General features: G+C 40.8%; 1 protein-coding gene across 2 annotated transcripts in view; it reads right to left on the reverse strand.

Moving 5' to 3' along the window:
- zgc:171482 (zinc finger protein) overlaps window positions 1–22,660 on the reverse strand; it is a 74,796-nt gene that overhangs the window by 39,087 nt on the left and 13,049 nt on the right. For both annotated transcript variants that reach the window (XM_034292556.1, XM_010889041.3), the window contains exons 2-3: window positions 14,910–15,014; window positions 13,963–14,055 (exon numbers count right to left, since the gene is read on the reverse strand). In XM_034292556.1, the coding sequence (XP_034148447.1) occupies window positions 13,963–14,055; window positions 14,910–15,014 (198 nt within the window). The remainder of the gene's footprint in view (window positions 1–13,962; window positions 14,056–14,909; window positions 15,015–22,660) is intronic.

Genomic DNA, 22,660 nt, shown 5'->3' on the forward strand with positions numbered 1-22,660 from the left:
ATGGGTCCTCTCCACCTCTTCTGTATGGGGTGAAATGGGTCCTCTCTACCTCTTCAGTCTGGGTTGAAATGGGTCATCTCTACCTCTTCTGTCTGGGGTGAAATTGGTCCTCTCTACCTCTTCTGTATGGGGCGAAATGGGTCCTCTCTACCTCTTCTGTATGGGTTGAAATGGGTCCTCTCTACCTCTTCTGTCTGAGTTGAAATGGGTCCCCTCGGTCCTTCTTCTCTGAGGTGAAATGGGTCCTCTCTTTCTAGCTCTCCTCTCAATGAGGGGAATTCTGGGTATCTATCGCTGTCTCTCTCAGTTTAACTGTCTCACACCTGCACATGTTATGGCAAGCAGGCAGGAATACAGACAGACAGGAAGACACACACAGACACACACAAACCCCCCTTCCAACAGACATGCTTTCTTTGGGATGATGCATGTATTTATAGCAGCCATTCCATCAACCCCCTTCTCCAGTCATCATCCATTCACTCCTCTTTTCCCCTGTGTCATGCTGTGATCTCCTTACTCAGCCTCCCTCTGAACTAGATGCAGTATCTTCCTCCAACTCTCTGGCCCTTTCTCTCTCTTCTTCCAACTCTCTGGTTCTGTCTCTCTCTTCTTACAACTCTCTGGCCCTTTCTCTCTCTTCTTACAACTCTCTGGCCCTTTCTCTCTCTTCTTCCAACTCTCTGGTTCTGTCTCTGTCTTCTTCCAACTCTCTGGCCCTTTCTCTCTCTTCTTCCAACTCTCTGGCCCTTTCTCTCTCTTCTTACAACTCTCTGGCCCTTTCTCTCTCTTCTTCCAACTCTCTGGCCCTTTCTCTCTCTTCTTACAACTCTCTGGTTCTGTCTCTCTCTTCTTCCAACTCAATGGCCCTTTCTCTCTCTTCTTACAACTCTCTGGTTCTGTCTCTCTCTTCTTCCAACTCTCTGGCCCTTTCTCTCTTCTTCCATCTGTCTGGCCCTTTCTCTCTTTTCTTCCTTCTCTTTGGTTCTATTTCTCTCTTCTTCCAGCTCCCTGGCCCTCTCTCTCACTTCTTTTGTGCAAACCTTCACCTGTCTAAGTCTAATTTTCTATCTCCTATCTTTACCTTTGGTCTTCATTTACCTATGTGTGGACTAGAGAGTAATAACTCTTACCATGTCTTTGATTAGTAATAACACATGACTTGCAATATTAAAAGACTGCTTCTAAATCTTTGTCAAAGTTCTTCTTTGTGCCTTGCATACAAAGCTTTTAACCTGACTGGCAATGGAATTTAAGTCCTCTAACAAAAGAGTCTGCTAAGGGTGTTATAATTTAGTCGGCAAGAGACACTGATAATGAAGGGCATGCACCCTCATTCTTCAAGGCATTTCATTCCTCTGGTTAAATACCCGATTTCATATTGAACAAATCAGGATCTATGTTGTACAGAACTGTCATGTGATCAGACCGATTCCATGTTTCCATACAGTAGAGTCCTGGGAAGACAAGCATGTTCATTGTACAGATAGCACACTGATACAACAAGACAGCATTTTCCCCACAGTTTCCTTAGCAAGCTAGCTACCTTTGTGTTCACTTCTTCTCTAGTGTGGAGGCATTGTGAATAAATTAGGAAGCTTGGGGCATTGTACATGCAAATAGCTAGCAAATATGTTATGAACCAGTCAAAATGCTTGCAACGAATATTGGGATTACAAAAGGATCCGGTCCAGTGACTCACAGCTATTCCTGTGTTGTGAGTGACGTGAGTCAGTCAGGCTACAAAACTGTTCCTTAAGTTTAAAAATGTAGTGACATGGTGCATACTTAAAGTTTACCACTGTGTTGTTTACCACTGTGTTGCATCACCTGTTCTTTTAACAACACTCTCCAAGTGTTTCAGAATGCTGCTGCTAGAACGTTAACCCGGACCAAGAGAAAAGGGCACATCACTCCGGTTCTTGAATATTTAGACTGGCTACCAGTCAGTAACAGAAAAGTGGTGCTTTTAGTCTATAAATCACTGAATGGTTTAGGCCCCAAATACATTTCTGATATGTTTGAAGAGTTGGGCTCTTAGATCCATGAACTCAGGTCAGCTAGTAGAGCCTAGAGTCCCAAAAAAAACACCAAGCTGTGTTTAGCAGTTACGCTGCACACAACTGGAATAAACTACCAGAAGACCTTAGACGTGCCCCAAACATATCCGTTTTTAAATCCAGGTTCTCTTTTCAGACGCCTATGACTGAGTGCTTGAAAATAACCACACTGTTTTTATTGTATTTTATTCTATTTTATTATTCAACGTTTTATTATTATGATGTATTTTTACATTTCTCTCTTTCTTTGAGTCAATGTTATATTATTTTGTTAATTTATTTATAATTTAGTACATGTTTTACCTATTGTTTTTCTGTAATGCGAGTTCTGGTGCTATCAGAGGAAAAACCTCTGTGTTAATGCAACAATCTGCTGATGACGGATAATGCAAGTTCTTGTGCTGCTGTTTAGATGTAGGGTATTATCTCACAAAAGGACTGACGAGTTTATCCAAGCGCTGGAGCGCGTGGATTGAGATAACTGGGTGGTTCAGTAAACAGTTATGGGAACTGTAGTTCATTGAGGATGAATATCAAATGCATGTACAGACATGACATAAATGTCCCCCTGGAGACAACCGGGTAAGACATTGATGCAGAAACCGGGGTGGAGAGTCCCCCTGAAGGGTGGTCTGAGAATTGTAACAATCTGAATGTTTTATTCCGATGCATTTTTATATCTTTCTTTTCATTGTAAAGCACATTGAATTGCTTTTATGTATGAATTGTGCTATATAAAAAAAAAAAATTGCTTGCTTGCATTGGGAACTGAGGAGAACAACTTATGTAGTTTAGAAAGTGAAATGTTTTCCCATTCTTGCTTAATATAGGATTTCAGCTGCTAAACAGTTCAGGGTCTCCTTTATCTTATTTTTTGTCTCATAACACGCCAAATGTTTTCAATGGGTGACAGGTCTGCACTGCAGGCAGGCCCGTTTAGCACCTGGACTCTTTTACCTCGGAGTCATGCTGTTGTGATACGTACAGAACGTGGTTTGTTACTTCCGGGGCGCCGTAGAGAAAGGTCGCACTGACAATGGCTCTGCGTTAACTATGTAGTTTTTCGCTTATTATTACTATTACTGTTTACATTGTTAATGTTGTTTTTGCTGCACTGTCGCTCATACAGTACGATTGACTAGCACTTTTGGAGATTTGTTCATCACTGAATACAGACTTTACACTACTTCCCGGAGTGCTTGCTGTGATTCCTTAGTCCTACCGCCGACTGGTTTACCAATACACCGACAGAGGAGAAAGTAAAGCGGCATACATGCCGGTATCCTTTGTAAATCACAAATGGCAATCCGCCATTACCGAGCATTTTACACGCAACCGTTCAATCCCTGGACAATAAAATGGACGAACTAGATTATAATTACAGATGAACTCTCAGCGGGACATTGTGAACTGTTGTGTGCTAGCATTCGTGGAAACCTGGCTGGATCCTTTGGTCCCAGACTCGCGCGTCACCTCTGCTGGTTTTTCCATCTACCAGCAGGACAGAACTTTGAAGTCAGGTAAACATAAGTGCGGAGGGGTCTGCATAATGGTTAACTCTAAGATGGGGAACGGATGCTGCAGTACTTTTAACACACTGTTCACCAGACCTACCAACTGTTAGGGTAAATAACTACACACCACACCACTGCCCTGCATTTTGTAAGGCAGACCATACATCAGTTATGCTCCTCCGATCCTATTGACAATGCCTAAAACTGGATGAACCGGTATCCGGGCAGTTCAGTACTGGAATTAGGGATCCATTACAGCTCTGCAGGACTGTTTTGAGGCCACAGATTGGCAGATATTCTGTGATGCAGCCGAAGGGGACATTGATGAATGCACAGACTCTGTCACAGCATATATCTCCATGTGCATCGATGATATCATCCTGAGGGTAAATGTTTGGACCTTCCCCATCCAAAAGCCCTGGGTTAATGGTGCTATGCTCCGACATTACCATTAATGTTCATGCTATGCCTGCCCCCTCAGTCAGCTCCAACTTTCCTGACACCCTGGACACCTTTCAATATGTGTACCACCCCAATAGATCTACGGACGATGACATCGCCCTGACAACACACAGCGCCCTTTCCCACCTGGAAAAGGCTACACATACGTGAGGATGCTGTTCGTGGACTACAGCTCAGCATTCAATACTATTGCTCCAAACCTATATATATATACACTCACCTAAAGGATTATTAGGAACACCATACTAATACTGTGTTTGACCCCCTTTCGCCTTCAGAACTGCCTTAATTCTACGTGGCATTGATTCAACAAGGTGCTGAAAGCATTTTTTTTTTGAAATGTTGGCCCATATTGATAGGATAGCATCTTGCAGTTGATGGAGATTTGTGGGATGCACATCCAGGGCATGAAGCTCCGGTTCCACCACATCCCAAAGATGCTCTATTGGGTTGAGATCTGGTGACTGTGGGGGAAATTTCAGTACAGTGAACTCATTGTCATGTTCAAGAAACCAATTTGAAATGATTCGAGCTTTGTGACATGGTGCATTATCCTGCTGGAAGTAGCCATCAGAGGATGGGTACATGGTGGTCATAAAAGGATGGACATGGTCAGAAACAATGCTCAGGTAGGCCGTGGCATTTAAACAATGCCCAATTGGCGCAAACTTTAGGGGCCTAAAGTGTGCCAAGAAAACATCCCCCACACCATTACACCACCACCACCAGCCTGCACAGTGGTAACAAGGCATGATGGATCTATGTTCTCATTCTGTTTATGCCAAATCCTGACTCTACCATCTGAATGTCTCAACAGAAATCGAGACTCATCAGACCAGGCAACATTCTTCCAGTCTTCAACTGTCCAATTTTGGTGAGCTTGTGCAAATTGTAGCCTCTTTTTCCTATTTGTAGACCTGGTGGGGTCTTCTGCTGTTGTAGCCCATCCGCCTCAAGGTTGTGCGTGTTGTGGCTTCACAAATGCTTTGCTGCATACCTCAGTTGTAACAAGTGGTTATTTCAGTCAAAGTTGCTCTTCTATCAGCTTGAATCAGTCGGCCCATTCTCCTCTGACCTCTAGCATCAACAAGGCATTTTCGCCCACAGGACTGCCGCATACTGGATGTTTTTTCCCTTTTCACACTATTCTTTGTAAACCCTAGAAATGGTTGTGCGTGAAAATCCCAGTAACTGAGCAGATTGGGAAATACTCAGACCGGCCCGCCTGGCACCAACAACCATGCCACGCTCAAAATTGCTTAAATCACCTTTCTTTCCCATTCTGACATTCAGTTTGGAGTTCAGGAGATTGTCTTGACCAGGACCACACCCCTAAATGCATTGAAGCAACTGCCATGTGATTGATTGATTAGATAATTGCATTCATGAGAAATTGAACAGGTGTTCCTAATAATCCTTTAGGTGAGTGTATAAATATATATATTGTTCAGCATTAATGGTGTGCAAGTCACCCATGCCATGTGCAGTATTGCATCCCCATAACATCACGGATGCTGGCTTTAGAACTGTGCACTGATAACAAGCTGAATGGTCTCTTTACTCTTTAGTCCGGAGGACGTGCCATCCATGTTTCCCAAAAATATGATGTCAATTTGATTTGTCAGACCACAGGACAGTTTTCCACTTTGTCCATCTTAAATGAGCTTGGGCCCAGAGGAGGCGGCAGCATTTCTGTATCTTGTTCATATTTGATTTAGAGTTTTGACTTGCATTTGTGGATGCAGTGAAATACTGTGTTCACAGACAATGATATTTGGAAGTGGTCCTAAGCCCATGCAGCGATGTCCACTACAGCATTGTGTCCGTTTTTAATTCGGTGTCGCCTGAGGGCCCAATACGGCCATCCAATATTGTTTTTAAGCCTTGTCCCTTGTGTACAGAGATTTCTCCGGATTCTCTGAAACTTTTAATGATATTATGTACTGTAGATTATGAGATTTAAAATTTTATGTTGAGAAACCTTTTTCTTAAATTGTAGCACTATTTGCCTGCGCAGTTTTTCACAGAGTGAAAGATTCATCCTTCACTCTGTGAATCAAATTCAATGTGGGCAAATAGAGCTCCAGAAAAATTTGAGAGACCACTGCACCTTTTTCTTTCTTTTCCAAAAAAGTTGAAAAGGAAAGTTTTGTGTAAGGGACAGAAGTGTTCATTTTGTATGAAATATGTTGTAATTTTATACATTTTTACTTAGTACGTTATTCAGTATTGTACATTTGTCCATCTGCATTAATGGAACTTTTATGAAATATTCTAAAACCACCAATTGTTTAAAGGTAAAATCACTTCCAATATTCCATTCACTGTAAAAAAAAAAAAAATATATATATATATATATATATATATATATATATATCTGAGATCATAAATGTATATTACCTACAACAAAAATTCTGAACACTTTCCTAAGAAGTTAAATAAAAATCCCTACACTTCTCAACCATTCAAATCTGATATCGGAATATTTTCTAACAATTACTTCCTATATAACTTCAGTTTCAACCACTTTCACGAGAATCTCAAGAATAATTTATTACCTGCTGTTGGCACTCCACTACCACGCAAATATATTTAAATATTTAAATCAAGTACAACTTAGTTCATTTAAAGTCACCGTCTAGTTTCGTTTAGTAGGTGTACTATATGTATATGAGTGCCCTTGAACAACCTCTACAAACAGTGTGAAAACCAAACAGAACGTGCATGTTTTAGATCATTATTACTGGATGTACAATGAGAGCTGCAGTCCTCATGAGGGTAGGTGTGTGTGTGTGTGTGTGTGTGTCGGAATGAGGATAGCTCTTTCAGCTCCCCTGCCCTTCTTCTAGTATTTCTGCTATCCCTCTCGTTTTTATTCTGATTCCTCCTTTTCTAAAAGTGTCCCCTCTTCAGGGTGTTCTCCACTCTTTCAGATCCCATCATTTGAGCAATTCCAGCTCCTCTACATGACTGGCCAGTATTAGTCTCCCGTGGCTTTCTGACTACCCATCAAGAGATACTGTCAATGATATGTGACATTTTGGAAACAAATAGTTCAGAGCGAGTGAACATAAGTACATTAAACTAAAGTCTGGAAGACAATTGTGAAGTAAACAAATGACTTTATTTGCCCTCTCTCAAACACACTAGCCTTGTAGAGAACCCAAAAAAAAATCCTATTTCAAAATCCTATTTATCTAAAGCCTAATTCTAACCCCAATTGCGACTAAACCCAAACCGTAGCTTAAAATAGCCTTCCCACAAGGTTGTACTATCGTAGCCTATCATTTCTGTTCCCCAAGGGTTTAAGAAAACCTCCACAGGCAAACACACAGGCAACTGATACACACTATAAAATCTATGTGAATTGTAGGGGTGTTGTTCATTCTGGGAACAGATTATATCCATCAGGAGGGTTCTCAGATGTCCTTCCTGTCCATGAAGAAAACTGATGTACTTAAGAGGAAAACAATCCTGAATATGACAGAGTACGAGAGCTGTCAACCATAGCAATGGCTCCCATGGGTCTCAAATCAACTTAGGAAACTTCAGTAACAATTAAGTGTGTGTATCTTTGTGTGTGTTTGTGTGTGTGTGTGTGTGTGTGTGTGTGTATGACTGACAGATAACTGTTCCAGAAATAATGTCTTGACTGAAACAAGGATTTGTTTTACTAAAAACTCCTTTCCTCTCTCTATCTCTCTCTCCTGTTCTCTCTATCACGCTACCAACATTGTTATTTCTTTGTTGCCTGTATCTGCTGAGCCTCATTTACATGTGACCTATTTGTGGTGTGATGTGTGTATCTTTGTGTGTGTGTGTGTGTGTGTGTGTGTGTGAGAGAGAGAGAGAGAGTGTCATGTCTGTATCAGTATGGGTGTGTATATATGTGAATATATCTGTATATATGTGTAGCCAAACCCTAGCCACAACAATAGGCTTCCAATTAGGCATGTTTATTTTACCCCTCATCTCTCCCCTTGTGCCTCCTCTCCTGGGTGAAAACGCCTCTAAATATACACACAGAGAATCAGAGAACATCAGACAAACAGACACATTAGATTTTAAAGAGAGAACGAACAAATATAGATGCGAGCAGGAAACAAAGGAGTGGCAAAAACCCTGCAGGGTTCTCCTCCTTTCCCTCCTCCTCACACTCAGGTAGATGTCATCGGAAAGGAAGAGACGGGCAGCAATGACGAGAGAGAGAGACAGAAAGAGAAAGACAGGTAGGGAGAAAAAAGTGGGGAGTGTGAGAGACAGAAGAGAGAGACACACAGGGAGAGACAGAGAGGCAAGGAGAAGACAGGAGGGGGAAAACAAATCAAGACATTCCTTTATCTGAGAGCACCTTTTCCGACCTACTTTTTCGATTTGACACACACATGTATCTTTGTGTTAAGGGCAGTAAACAGTCAGACACACAGACAGTTTGTTTTTTACTGTCCATGAGAGAACAGTAATCCCTAACCCTAACCTTAAGAACCAAACGGGAACCTTAAGAACCAAACTGGAACCTTAAAAACCAAACTGGTAACCTTAAGAACCAAACTGGTATTCTTAAGAACCAAACTGATAACCTTAAGAACCAAGCTGGTAACCTTAAGAACCAAACTGGTAACCTTGTGAACCAAACTGGTATCCTTAAGAACCAAACTGATAACCCTTAAGAACCAAACTGATAACCTTAAGAACCAAACTGGTAACCTTAAGAACCAAACTGGTATCCTTAAGAACCAAACTGATAACCTTAAGAACCAAACTGATAACCTTAAGAACCAAACTGGTAACCTTAAGAACCAAACTGGTATCCTCAATAAATTCGAACATAGGTCTTCCACATGAGAGGCACTGTCTTGAACCACTACGCCACAGCTTTACACATTTCAGCAGTTGCTAGGCTCCACTGAGGATTGTGTTAAACTGACTAATGTTTATTATTAAGTTGCAATATAACCGTATACAGTTTTAGTTAAGGCTTACTGTAACTTAACTACTATATGTTGTAGCCAGCAAATATGTTTGTCTATCCTGACCCAAAAGGCATGCAGGTTGTGTACTTCAAAAATATCATTAAGTTATTGCTGTTGAGGGTCAAGTAGAAAAGTAAAACGTACCAAAATGCCACCATTTGGTCACAGTTCACAGCCCCACCAGGTAGGTCATGAAGACCACTACAATGTTTAATCGTTAAAGTGGAGCTTAATGATAAACTCTTCTGTGCCTCTCTAACAGTCAATCTTATATTTGACCCAAACATTGTGAGCCCAAACCACACACATCAAACTGTTCAGCTTGGAAAAACTCAACGATCACTGATTTCAGCATTAATGAACAAACAAACAATCATCGACAGCAAAACATCAAGACTACCAGGTCTGCTCACATGCCTGAAGTCGACACAGGAACCGATTATCTCCATATTGAATATAAATACTTTGCTAAATTGTGTATTCAATAATGTCCCACAACTCCCATTATTTCACAGTATCACCACTACAGACAGTCCATATTCCCAGTCGTGTTGTCAGTTATAATTATGTGTCCATTCATCTGAATTCCACTGATAGTGCTACCAATCCCAAGAGGAAGACCTCTGTAGCCATGGAAATAAGCTCCATGGTTTCCTTTGGGACCGTCTGCCTGAGGGGGGACACAACTGTGGGGAGCCTCCAAGGATCCAAAGGCTCAAATGTCATTGACAATTAATCCTACCAGCGTAGCACCAAGAACAAACAAGCAATCCAAAAAAAGGGTTGGAAATAGCAAACATTTACATATGCAACAACAAAAAACTGTCAATCGGATAACATTTGGTAACATTCATTTTCATATCACCTAACCACATTTAGTTATTTCCATTGATGACACTATTGTATCAATACATATTCAAGGCAGGGATGCTAACATGATTGCTACATCTGTTCTGAGCCATATTCCGGTAAGGAGGGGTACACCCAGGGGTGCTGGTGGGGGGGGGGGGGGGGTCATTATGGGGAAAAATAATTAGTGTTTGAATTCTTATCACTGAAAAGGATTTAATCATTTTTCTTTTAAAAAATCCCACGGACCCCCTGCAATTATGGCAACTGGCATGTTGTTCAACACAAGGCTGTTCACCTCCTTCAGCTGGGAGTAAGGCTGGTTCAGGGGTATGGGGATGGGCAGACAGGGAGTAGGGCTGGTACAATCAATCAATCAATCAATCAAATTTATTTATAAAGCCCTTTTCACAACAGCAGTTGTCACAAAGTGCTTTACAGAGACACCCGGCCTTAAACCCCAAGGAGCAAACAACAGTAGTGTTGGATTTCAGTGGCTAGGAAAAACTCCCTCAGAAGGCCTAATATTAGGAAGAAACCTAGAGAGGACCCTGGCTCAGAGGGGTGACCAGTCCTCTTCTGGCTGTGCCGGGTGAGATATTAAGAGTCCAATTGGAATAATTCATAAATTTCTCTGGGCTAAATCCAGAGTCCATTTGATTTTAGACTAGGTCAAAAGTATGACCAGGTGGACAAGGACAGGGACAGCCACGGGCCCCCCAAACCAGGTACTCCGCAGGTGTGGACCAGGACCTCATCTCCTCCTAAAATATAAAACTGGAGGAGACTGAGAAAAGTTAGAAAGTGTATTCCTCATATCCCCCAGCACAATAATATAGCAGCGTAACACCTTGGAACTGAGGTATGGGGATGGACAGACAGTCGGGTTGCTGAGCCAGAAGCTCCATCTGTTGGGCATGGCACCAGGCAGGGGCAGGGACAACTGATTTAGTATCAATAGCTTGCTAAAAGTTTGGCAGCATTGATTAAATGGCAGCTAAAAGAGGAACGAAATGTAAACACTCGGAATATACTGTGATGATATTAAGTAACTAACGTTAGGGGAGCAAATAATGCGCAATACATGTTTTATTTTTCCCAAAAATAAGAATATGGGATAGGTGTATAGGTTAATAATAGAATTCAGAATTTTTTTTACCTAATGTTTTTTTATATTTTTTAGGGCCCCTATCAGTCACGGGCCCTTGGATTTGTAGCGGTCACAAAACCATCAAACCCAGAAGAAACAACATTCCAAAATAGGGCATATTATAGAATATAAGCAACCACACATCATAGTCCTCAGAATGTCCTATGTCAAGGATGTCAAGGATGTTTGCTGATCTGTGTAATGAGCAGAGGCAAGAGAGACTGCATCATTCGTCATTTGGAGAGATTATGATCGTGTTGAAAGCACAGAACTGTCTGTTATTTCAGTCAGCAAACAGTGGAGACACCCATCAAACCACACACCACCTGTCCCTAAATGTGTCTTCACAGATCCACAAGTCTAGGATATATTTATGGCTTTATTCAAACAACTCTGAATAGAGACATAAATACACAGAAGTCTTTGCCAGTCCAAGCAACTCCAGCTTGCTTTAATACCAGATTGAAATAAATACGATATCAGAGAATACATGACTGGGGACTGAACAGGTACACACAGCTACCCAAGCTCATAGATAGCGTTTTATGGATACGGATGGACATTGAATGTGGATACATTATAGACACCCACCTGGGTCAGCCAATGAGCACCAGATTGGTTCAAGGCAATGTGCCAATAAAAGACAAAACCACTGAGAAATAATTTACGCTAGGCTACACATTGTTCTTCAGAATCATTCAAGGGTAGGCTAAGCGAAATATCATGAATGATGCAAGATTAGGTAGACTGCAATCTGGAAAACATAAGCTGTCATGTCTTTTAGATTTTCTTTTCATATTCACATGGCCATGATTAATGGAGATTATAATGAAATATTTAATCCTTTTATATTATCTTTTTTTTATAAAATTATAGCAAGGCACTTCATGGTCAAAACTTTGCAGTTTGTCAGACTGATCTGTAATGATCAAAGGTTTCTATCAAGACGTGGAGAATCTCCTAATGAACTGACACAAGTCTTACAGTACCGCTTACAGTATTCCAGTGACAACACAACTTCCAACTTCACAGACAGCAGAGAAGCCTTTTTCAATTTCATAAATCTAGCGTTAGAAGAGCATGACATTAAGAAAAGGCCAGAGATGGAGGACATTATTTTGTTCAAATGAGAAAAAGTTTAACCACAGAGATAGACAGATATAGTTTCCATTATGGTATCTATGAGTGGACATACCGCAGCATGGAGGAGACAGCAACCACGTTTAGCAGACACTGTATGGCAATCAGCTCTGTCAATATTTGTGGACATGTTAAACCATCATGGCAGCAATTATTGCTTCACCAGATTACCAGTGGAAGCCTGCACGATTCCCAGAGGCTTTCAATTTAAGATTCTGGATGAAAGGGGGCAACCCTGTCACTGCGTCAGGAGTTAGGATACCACGCACAAATACATAATCTGATAGGTCAACTTTAACCTGATTAATTATCCCTCTGGGGATCCTTCTCCATTGACCTCACTGAGAAGAAGCTAAACCATGGGCCTATAAGCCACTAGGCTTGATGAGTGAGACTGCTTGCTGCACCTTTTCTCTACTCTTTTCTAACATCTAAAGCACAGAAGGCTGACCACTAACGAGCTGCCCTAATCTGTTCAACACTCGATGGGGAATAAAATTGGCATGTTTACTAAATGGAATGTCAGAAGAGAAACAGCCCTTTCACTGCAATGAGACATGTATTGAGATATCTAATTATGAGCAAGCATGTAATCATTTGTGCTTTAGATATGCTATGGAAATATTTACTTAGCCTTTACTTATAATTGTGGTTGGACTTGTTATAACTTGTTCATGAAATGCTTATAGATGTGTAATGGATGTGTTATAAAGATCTAGTGAAGTTTTTTTTTTCTTCGCCCTCCCTACAGAGAAATGCATGTCAATACTGCAAGATTGAAGATTGTGAAATACAGCAAACGCTGACCCACAGAACATTTTAGATATGCCCTGAAATTACCCATCTTAGAGAATTACAAAGGAAAGGACAGGAAATGAAAACGACATGAAAAATAAAAGATAGGACAAAGATGAATGGTGCCATTATAGAAAGTTATAGATGACAGAGAGGATGTTGTCACATATTTTTCAGTAAAGTTTCCTTTGACACTGAATATGGAAAATATCGAAGGCATGTGATGTGTGTGTGATATTAAAAACGTTAAAATGGAAGCCAGCACTGTACTTTCTGTTTATGTGTCTGTGCATGCCCATAAATGTGTGCGTGTGTGTGTGTGTGTGTGTGTGTGCGACACCCCTCTTCTGAAGCAATAGGCACTGGTCCCGGTGGGTCTGTGATGTCACTCACGTGGAGCATTGGCCAGGAGAAAATGAGTCACCCGGACGTTCCAAGTACCTCCGTTACTCAATTCACGTCACATATTGAGGTATTTGTGTGTGTTTGCTTGAATGCCAATAGACGGACAGATGGATTATAGGGGAAAATGATTTTACACATATTCAAACACACACACACGCACACACACACACACATTCTTCCCTAATAAGCTACTTGTGAGCAGGAGAGATGAAGAGAGGAGATCTGGAGGACAAGGGAGATGGAATGAGAAACAGGAGAGGAGGAGAACCGGAACAGGAAATAAAATGGCCAAATGAAATGTACGTTGGCAAGAGTGTGTTGTTGTTGATGTTGTTGCTGACTGTTGTCAGGCTAGGCGTCTGCTGGTTGGAAACAATATAAATACCACTCACAACGAGCGTGTATTCGTATGTATGAATATAGGTGAGAAAGAGTGAGGAACGACGCGTGTGTGTGTGTGTCTGTGCGTGTGTGTGTTGCTCAGTGCCTCCAGACTAGACCACAGCTGCCAAAGCTTCCATCTGCCTACTGCAGGCCATGGCAGGGGAGGTCACTGCACAACCCGTGTGTGCGTGTGTGTGTGTGTGTGTGTGTGCGTGTGTGTGCATACATACTGGGTTATCTGGTCTCAGTCTTTTAGACGGTGGGCCTCCATCTTCTGGGTGCAACATATAAAAGAGACGGACCTTGTTGGCATGTTTCTTACTCTGAGAAAGAATGACAGAGAAAGGAAGAGAGAGGAAAAGACAAAGAGAGAAGTGGGGAGAGGAGGAGAGAGTGATTTTACAATGCTCACATGACCCAATTGCAATCACTAGTTTGACTTCGAAACCGGGAACCCTGTTAGCTCACAGCAGGCCAATGAAACACATCATCTGACCTCACAGCGACCAATCAAAACACTTTATGATCCTGTCCTATGCTGACTGAATGTTCTTTATTTTACATCAGAACCAGCATCCAACTTTTATTCAAAGGTGTGTGTTCGTGGGGGCCTGTATTTCATCACACACACCGTCAGTTTACATTTGTATAAAATGACTGGGGAGCGTCCTTGGTGCTGATAACCTTCACTTTAATGCAGAGCAGTGAAAATGACTGGGTACCCACTGCTGTGAAATAGATTACCAGGGTGTGCGTGTTTGTGCGTGTGTATGTGTGCGTGAGTGCTTCCGTGCGTTTGTTCCTGCATTAATGTGTGTGTGTGTACTTGTTTAACTATAGCTGTGAGATCCACAAACACACATGGGTAAACTAAGGAAGATTTGGACATTTTGGTACTCCCAGATGAAGGGCCATTTTAGGGTTAGTGGTATGGATAGGCATTATGGGTAAGATTTAGCAGATAAGGTTAGGTTTAGGGTTAAGTTAATGTTTAAAGTACCCTTGGGGTATTTGTTAGGTTTAGGGCTAGAGAAGATTTTTTTTTTAATGAAAATACTTTTAGTTCATATACATAGATGTTTTGTACGTACACATAATTACTCAAATACAAGAAACATTTGAAAATCGTCCCATGAATCTGAGTGTCTTTCTGTTTGTGTATGTGAGGTAGACTTACCTCGTAGTGCGCAGTGCGTTGCGACTCAGAGATTAGCTGGGCATTACAGATATTACAGTAGCTCTCTGTAAACAGTCCTCCTTCCACCACTCCAGCTGACTTCATCTGTAGACACACACACACACACACACACACAACACCAGTCAAAACATTGGACAAACATATCCATCCAAGTGAATAGGTAAGTGTGTCCAAACTTTTGACTGGCTCTGTACGCATTTACTTAACTAAATCTTATCTAAATAGGAACACCAATGTTGATGGCCCTTAAAATCCTACTTTTACTAATCCTCACAGTAATATTAACCTCAAACTAAGATGTAAGCCTAGAAATCTACCCAACCCCTAAACCTACTGTAACCAGTAAAGCCTAACTATTGTTCTATCCATAACCACAATTGTAACTTCTGCCCAATACTAAACACTTAAGCCAAAGTTATGCCTTTTTCAAAATGGGCATAGAAAAAAATACCACAATAACTGAACACAAATCCAAATTAATTCTGAATATTCCCCTAGTCAGTTTAACTTAGTATTTCAAGCTCACAAGCCCCCTGTCTGTTGTCAAACTGATTGTGATCTAAAAGGCAAACAATCATTAATCAGCACTTTAGATGAAGCTTGATATATACACCCCAAGATTTAGAATTACAATTCCATTCAACACTCCGATTGACAGAATTGAGTAAAACTCTGTATTTCACACCACAGCTTTGTGTGACAGTCCATTCCTCAAAGTCATCATTTAAACACTCCCGAGAAGATTGCCTGGTGAGAAAAAAACTAACTTTGCATCTTTAAACCATCTCAGCTCAACCTGTTAAACACTGGCTGACAGAAGCCCACTTAAGCTGTAAAACTGATTTAGGCAGCTAAACCACTGTTAAAAGACTAAACTGCGGTCAGCACAAATGTACTGCAAGTGCACGAGCTGTAAATACGCCATACAATGGGTGGACAGCCTGATCATTCACATACAGACAATATCTCTGTTGTATCACAGAAATATCAATAGTATCACAAGCATCGTGCCACATTCATTGCTGTTCAGTTGAAGGGCTGGGACAACAACACCCCTAACAGCAGGCCCTTTTGCTTATTACGATAAGAAACCTATACAAAACAAATGAACACGAATGAAATAACATGACAGATATTAGTGACTGAAAACAGTGTCACACCATGCAGAGACTATTGTGTGAATAGGCTTTCCAACTGCATGGAATGTCACAACACAAAGGCAATAGGATTTCACACCGCATTGGAAAAAAGGTGTCACACTAAAGAAAAATAGGGTTTCACACTACAGAGGAACCTGGGTGTCATACTACATATAAAATAAGGTTTCACATTACATAGCATATGCAGGGTCACTACAGACAATAGGCTTCCACACTAAATAGGGAACAAGGAATTAGAAATGCACCATACAGGCACTGGTCTTTGTAGTGAGTAGAGAGACACAGAAAAAACACACCCATTATGATTTGATGTACAGTTGCACACACGGACACACTCTGCCACTACCCCACCAAGCCACTGACCCCTGACCTGACCCCAGTACAGAGCCGACCGTCTCATCATCTAGTGAAGTGAATCGAAGGTAATGAAATAAATCTTCCTCCATTATCTTAATTGAAAATGTAGTCAACCCTGTACGACTTAGCCACTTCCCTAAACACCCTGAGATCTACGCTATGATGCCCAGTGGGGTCTTATTTAACGGGACAAATGGAGAACGTTCGACGTGTGGCAACTGAACTCCCGTCGGCCATGTCATCGCGACACAGTGGCGTCATTCCCCGGAAAGGTTCTGGTGTGGATTGTGGCATGTCGACAGTGCCGGTCGAGCCCAGGGCAGGGTGGCGCGAATTGCCTCGGCACCGTGTGAAGTTGGGTGGGATGTTGGACCGGACTGCCTTGCCTTGGAGCACTGTAGTGAGAGGCACCCGCAGGCCTTATGGTGGAAATGTCTCTAGGAGGCTCTCTCCAGCTTCCTGGTTGAGCGAGGGTGTGACAGGGAGCGGAATGTCTCGGCAAGATCGCAACGGAGGTCACAGACGTCAAGTGTGCAGGTGTTTAAATCTACCAAGCAGATTCTGGAGTTGTTTCGATAAGGCCAGGCCATAACGACGAATTGGCAAAGGAAATTAGGAGGGCAAATTAAACTGAAGAGGAACAAAGTATGCAGTGTTAAGAGAAGAATAAGAAAAAGTTGCAAACGATATAACAAAATTCAAATCCTAGGAGAACTGACACAGTGCCAATTAAAAAACAATACAGTAAATGCCAATTAAAGCATTTTTAATATGCTTTAGTAAATAACCTAAATTTACAGTTGATTGACAGGCTAGATCTAACCAACCTGCAAATTAAACATTATCATTTAATCTCCACGTTAATTAAGATGATGGCACGACTAATAGAACATCATAATCTGCGGAAATATCTCCAACTCTCCCTGTGGGCATGTAGCATGGAGGTTTGTCTGGGTATGGACCGTGACGAGATTAATGAAATGATAGAGAAAGAGAGACAAATGAGAGAGGGTGAAGGTTTAAGACAAAGTGAAAGAATGTCGGATAGAGTGACATAAAAGTAGACTGGAAGGGGAGATAGATACAACTGAAAGAGAGGGGGAGAACATTTAAAGCTGTTCCAAACGAGAGAAAACATTATTCTTGAAATCTGCTTGGCTAAATAGAGACGGAGCTAATACAGAAACAATTGGTGGTAGAATAATCAGATGTATGCCAAAAACACAGTAACACATTTTTTTTTTAAATAAATGTATATTTATAGACAGTCTTCATATAAAATACGATCTAACATCTGCATATTTTATGTATTATTTCCTGCACGATCAGTAAAGATGACTTTTTAATTGGTTAAATAACAACTACTAACAGCAGTGTAGTGTAAAGAGGGGTGGTGAGACTGGGATCTGAGTCTTCTGAGAAATGAATAAAATACAGAATAATACGATTCTGTTTCAAGACCACATCAACAGACTTACTTCTGACTGAACCCACATTCACACACCACACACAAACAGAAATGATATACTATATCCCTCTGAAATCACTTCCTCCCCATCATTTATTAACCATACACACACACAAACACTTGAAGAATTGCCTCACAGTAAAACAGGAGATGCTTTTGTTCCATCTGATAAATGGAACAAATGTTTTTCCCACCAACTTTAAATATTTAAAGCTATTAAATATTTCATACTAATAACAGCAAGTGGCTACGAAACATATGTATAGCGGGTAAAAGGAGCTACTTAAGACATTGGAAATAGATTGCTTGAACCCACTGGGCAGGTAATTGCTGGGACCATTACTGTTTAATCGATGATTGTGGATTTAAACCATCATGAAATTAAAATAACAAGCTGACTAAAGATGTAGTACACATTAGCTTGCTAGATCGCACGCATTAGCTAGCTACGGGCTAACATTACACAATAAACAGTACACACCACCTAGCTTTCTCTGCTATTAAAATGGTTGTTAGGCTAACCAGTCATTTAACTATGCAACAACCATAATCCCAAATCCCTTACCGTTACAACCCTGGTTCAGACTATGTATCTGTTTGAAAACCCTTGCCATACTGTATTACTGAAAACCTATTCACTTTGTGACCCGTAAATTACAAGATTGCTGAAACCACCTAATGATTTTGTAAGAAGAATTCAACTAGGCTTCTTCAAATACACCAGAAAATGTATTAGAACACCTAAGAAGCTATAGTGACAACTGAAAAAGCAGATAACACTTTTTTAGGGTTCATTTTTGTGTTTGAAAAAGTCATTTCAGCCCCCAATGCTGTGACCAACCAAACACAAGGCAATGTTTAGCAATAGCCCAAGATAACCTGAGTGTGATGCAGAAGTAATTCTCAGACATCCCTAGCTGTATGTGTGAGAAAAAGAGAAAGTGAGAGAGCGAGAGTTAAAGAGTGTAAGAAAAAATGGCAGGTGGTAGAGTGAAGCCTAGAGGTTTTCTATCAAACACCTTTCCCCTACATCACTTTCCTACATTCTCCAAACTTCAATTCAGTCCTGTTTAAGGGCGTGTGTCTGTGTGTGTGTGTCCTACTGACCCATTCAACACACACCCTGCTGGGTAACCATTGTTATGGGACAGGCAGAAAACCTAGAATCTGTCTGTGTAAAAGTGTTGTAATTTAGACACTCTCCTATTCCTGTTTAACTCAGGATCTCCCTACACCCCTCCCTGTCACATATAACTCCATCCTAACCCTGCTTAGTGCTGTAATCAAAGGTACACTGCAGAAATGAGTGTATGAATGAAACAGAAGCACACACCTGCTCTTCAGGGGACCCGCTCGTACTAATTTATCAGTTTATCAGTTACGGGCCTGTTTATCAGTTTGGTCTTCATTACATTCCATCTTACACCGTACGTTAACACCTTTGACCTTAAATCTAAGGAATGCATTTTCAAAATGTTACCAATATCCTGCCCTGTTTTAAACTTAGGTGGACATGAGGTCTTGGCCAACACCTCCGGAGTACCAGGGTTGAAAGTCTCGTTGCTGTCCCTGTCCAAAGTCCTCCTGGTTGTGTTGCAGATGAAGATGATACCTGACGATTTCAGCATCCCCCCTTTTAATATGTTCACCTGGCACTGCCAGAAGAGGACTGGTCACCCCTCTGAGCCTGGTTCCACTCTAGGTTTCTTCCTAAATTTCAGCCATCTTAGGGAGTTTTTCCTACCCACTGAAATTCAACACTACTGTTGTTTACTCCTTTGGGTTTAAGGCTGAGTGTTTTGTAAAAGCACTTTGTGACAACCGCTGATGTAAAAAGGGCTTTAAATAAATGTGATTGAAATGTGATAGATTTTCTAAGTAGTGAATGGTGGAGAGAATTAAGTGTGAAATAAAACACAGAAATCAACCTTCAAATAGCCCCTTGAATACCCCTGTTCGTTCACTATAAACACTTTCTCTTACTCACTCCCATTCTGCCATCTCTTATTCTTGCCTTCTATAGACAAATTGTCCTCCCCTCTCTCTTTTACTTCTTGTGAGTGTGTGCTTATGTGTGTGTGTATAATTGTGTTCTTGTGTTTGTGCTTGCTTTTATGTGAGTGCAGTGGGACTAAGAGGCCCTTTCCACTGGTAGGAGAAAAGGGTGAATTAAACAACATTAAGATAATCACATGATTAAACTTCTGATATGGTTATTTTTCCAAAGCACAAGTTGTTTTGCTCATCACCATTTAATGACTGTTTGTAATTGCAGACTTGGAAAAAAAAAGTTTCAAAGCAATGTTAAAATACAGAATTTGATATGCTTCTATAAAGCAGTTAACCACTATCACAAACATAAAATGAAATATTTTCAGCCTTAATAACGTGAACAATTATAATGTGTATATAACAAAATCTGCCTTTGTCTCTACTCAGGGTTTATCCTGCATACATCCTCCTTCCCACAATCTAGCACATCTCTGTGTGTCTGCATGGTAAAACATGATTTTGCGCTTATACATAAAATACCAGTTAAATGGTGCATCGAAAGGAAACCTTTTCAATATTAGCAGTGCTGCTACTGTAGATATGGCCAAGAAGAGCGAATATGAGTGAGTGAGTGACTGACTGACTGAGTGACTGTTTCTGGCATGGAATAGTTCATCTTCAGTCTCGCTAGCAATTTCTCAAATCTTTTGATTATTCCTAGGAAATTTGTAGATACTAGTAAGCCTATTTAACACAATCTTTAATGGAGTCTAGCGACTGCTGAAACTTTTAATGCCGCGGCTTAGTGGTTAACGACAGCGTCTCTCAAATGGAAGACCTACGTTTGAATCTATTGAGAGCAAAAACATTTATTATTTCTGGTAGATTCCAAGATTCTCTCGTCTTTTCACTTGAAGAAAAAGTTTGTTATCGTTGCCTTTATTGATAGTTATTGTATAAATGTAATTCATGAATGACTATGACTATTTTATGACTATTCCAGTAAGTTAGTAGATACCGGTAAAGCTTATTACTGGCTAATAGGCTGTTAAAACGGCCAGTGGCAAATGCCATACATAGACGTTATTTGTGGTAGAGGTAAACTTAGTAGGAAACGTTAGTCAGTTTAACTGTATCAATTTCATTCACAAATGGCCAATTAACTATTAAAACGGCCAGTGTCAAAAGGGCATTTGTTTAGGATAGAGCCAAGAGGCTATACTGACATCTGACAAATGTACAGCTCCGTGGTGTAGTGGTTAACGACACAGCCTTTCACGTGTGTAACCTGGGTTTGAATCTCGAGATGCCAACACTTTCTATTGCGGGCCAGCTGAACTAGGCTTGCCTGGTTTCATGTTTATGTTTCAGATTACTTATTCAACATTTTAGATGACAGATTTATTTAAAGAGTTTGCAAAGATGATCACAAAAAAGATCACATTAGGAAATGTACTGTCATTCTATATGGAATAATCAGTGATAGAAATATACAATTATCATATTTAAGTCACTAACAATATACATTTATGAACGTGAAGACAATGGATCAGCACAAGCAACAGAGCCAAGTACAACTGAAGAGAGTCGAGAGGGAGATGAATGACATGGTGTCAAGGCAAGAATGGAGAAATAACAATATATTCAGGTCTGTTGTGTTTTTATGCAAGTTAATTAATAGGAACATAGCATAACAAAGAAAATAGACAATAATAATATTGAATGTGATCACTCAAAGTGAGTCATTTCATATTTTTTTGTGATTCCTAGATCCTCTAATAAACATAGAGCTAGGGGTTTTGACATTCAATGGCTAAATGTTTTTGGGTGGCTCAGACATAATGAAGAGGGAATGATATGCTCTGTATGCTAGAAGCATTGTGGAACAAATGTGATTTGGGGGCTTATTAAACAGCGGAGCAGAAACTATGAGCCGGATGAACTTAAATCCTGTAAAATGTCGACTAGTCATCGACAGCACAAGGAAAAAAATAAAAAAAAACAAGAGGGTAAAAACCTAGATATGTAAAAAACTAAACAAAAATAAGATGTCAAGAATATATATATATTTATTGCATTTTGGTTGCTACTGTAGTAGGGAGTGCATTGTAGTGTGCATTAGCTGCTCAAGTGGACACAAGGGCAGATTTAACACTATAACAGTTTTCTTCTTTCAAGTGTGTAGCTGTGAAGTCTGCCATCAGGTCACGCCCTCTGCCCTTTCGTAGATCACCCGAATGCAGCACACTCTCTAGATTACCTGAACGCAGCACACTCCCTAGATCACCCGAATGCAGCACACTCCCTAGATCACCCGAACGCAGCACACTCCCCAGATCACCCGAACGCAGCACACTCCCCAGATCACCCGAACGAAGCACACTCCCAAGATCACCCGAATGCAGCACACTCCCAAGATCACCCGAACTAAGCACACACAATCTGAATTCTGAACACCTGGCATGCTCTCCTGTCCCTATGCACGTCAAATATTTCAGTTCAGACTCCCTGTTTGTTTGCGAGATATTGCCAGTGTTATCTGCATTCTGAGATTTTGTATAAGTTTCTTCTGGTTACGAACTTCAGCTAATCTGTTTAACGACATTGTCTCCTGCCTGCCCCTTTTTGTAAAGGTTGGTCTCCGTGGATTGTCTACCTTTGTTTTTTGATTCCTACTGCCTGCCTCCAGACTACGGCTCCTGCTCTACGATTTGTACCTTGGTTAAATAAACTGTGCTTCTGCGAATGGATCC

Source organism: Esox lucius, chromosome 6, assembly GCF_011004845.1.
Source record: "Esox lucius isolate fEsoLuc1 chromosome 6, fEsoLuc1.pri, whole genome shotgun sequence".
In the NCBI taxonomy this organism is placed as follows: Eukaryota; Metazoa; Chordata; class Actinopteri; order Esociformes; family Esocidae; genus Esox; species Esox lucius.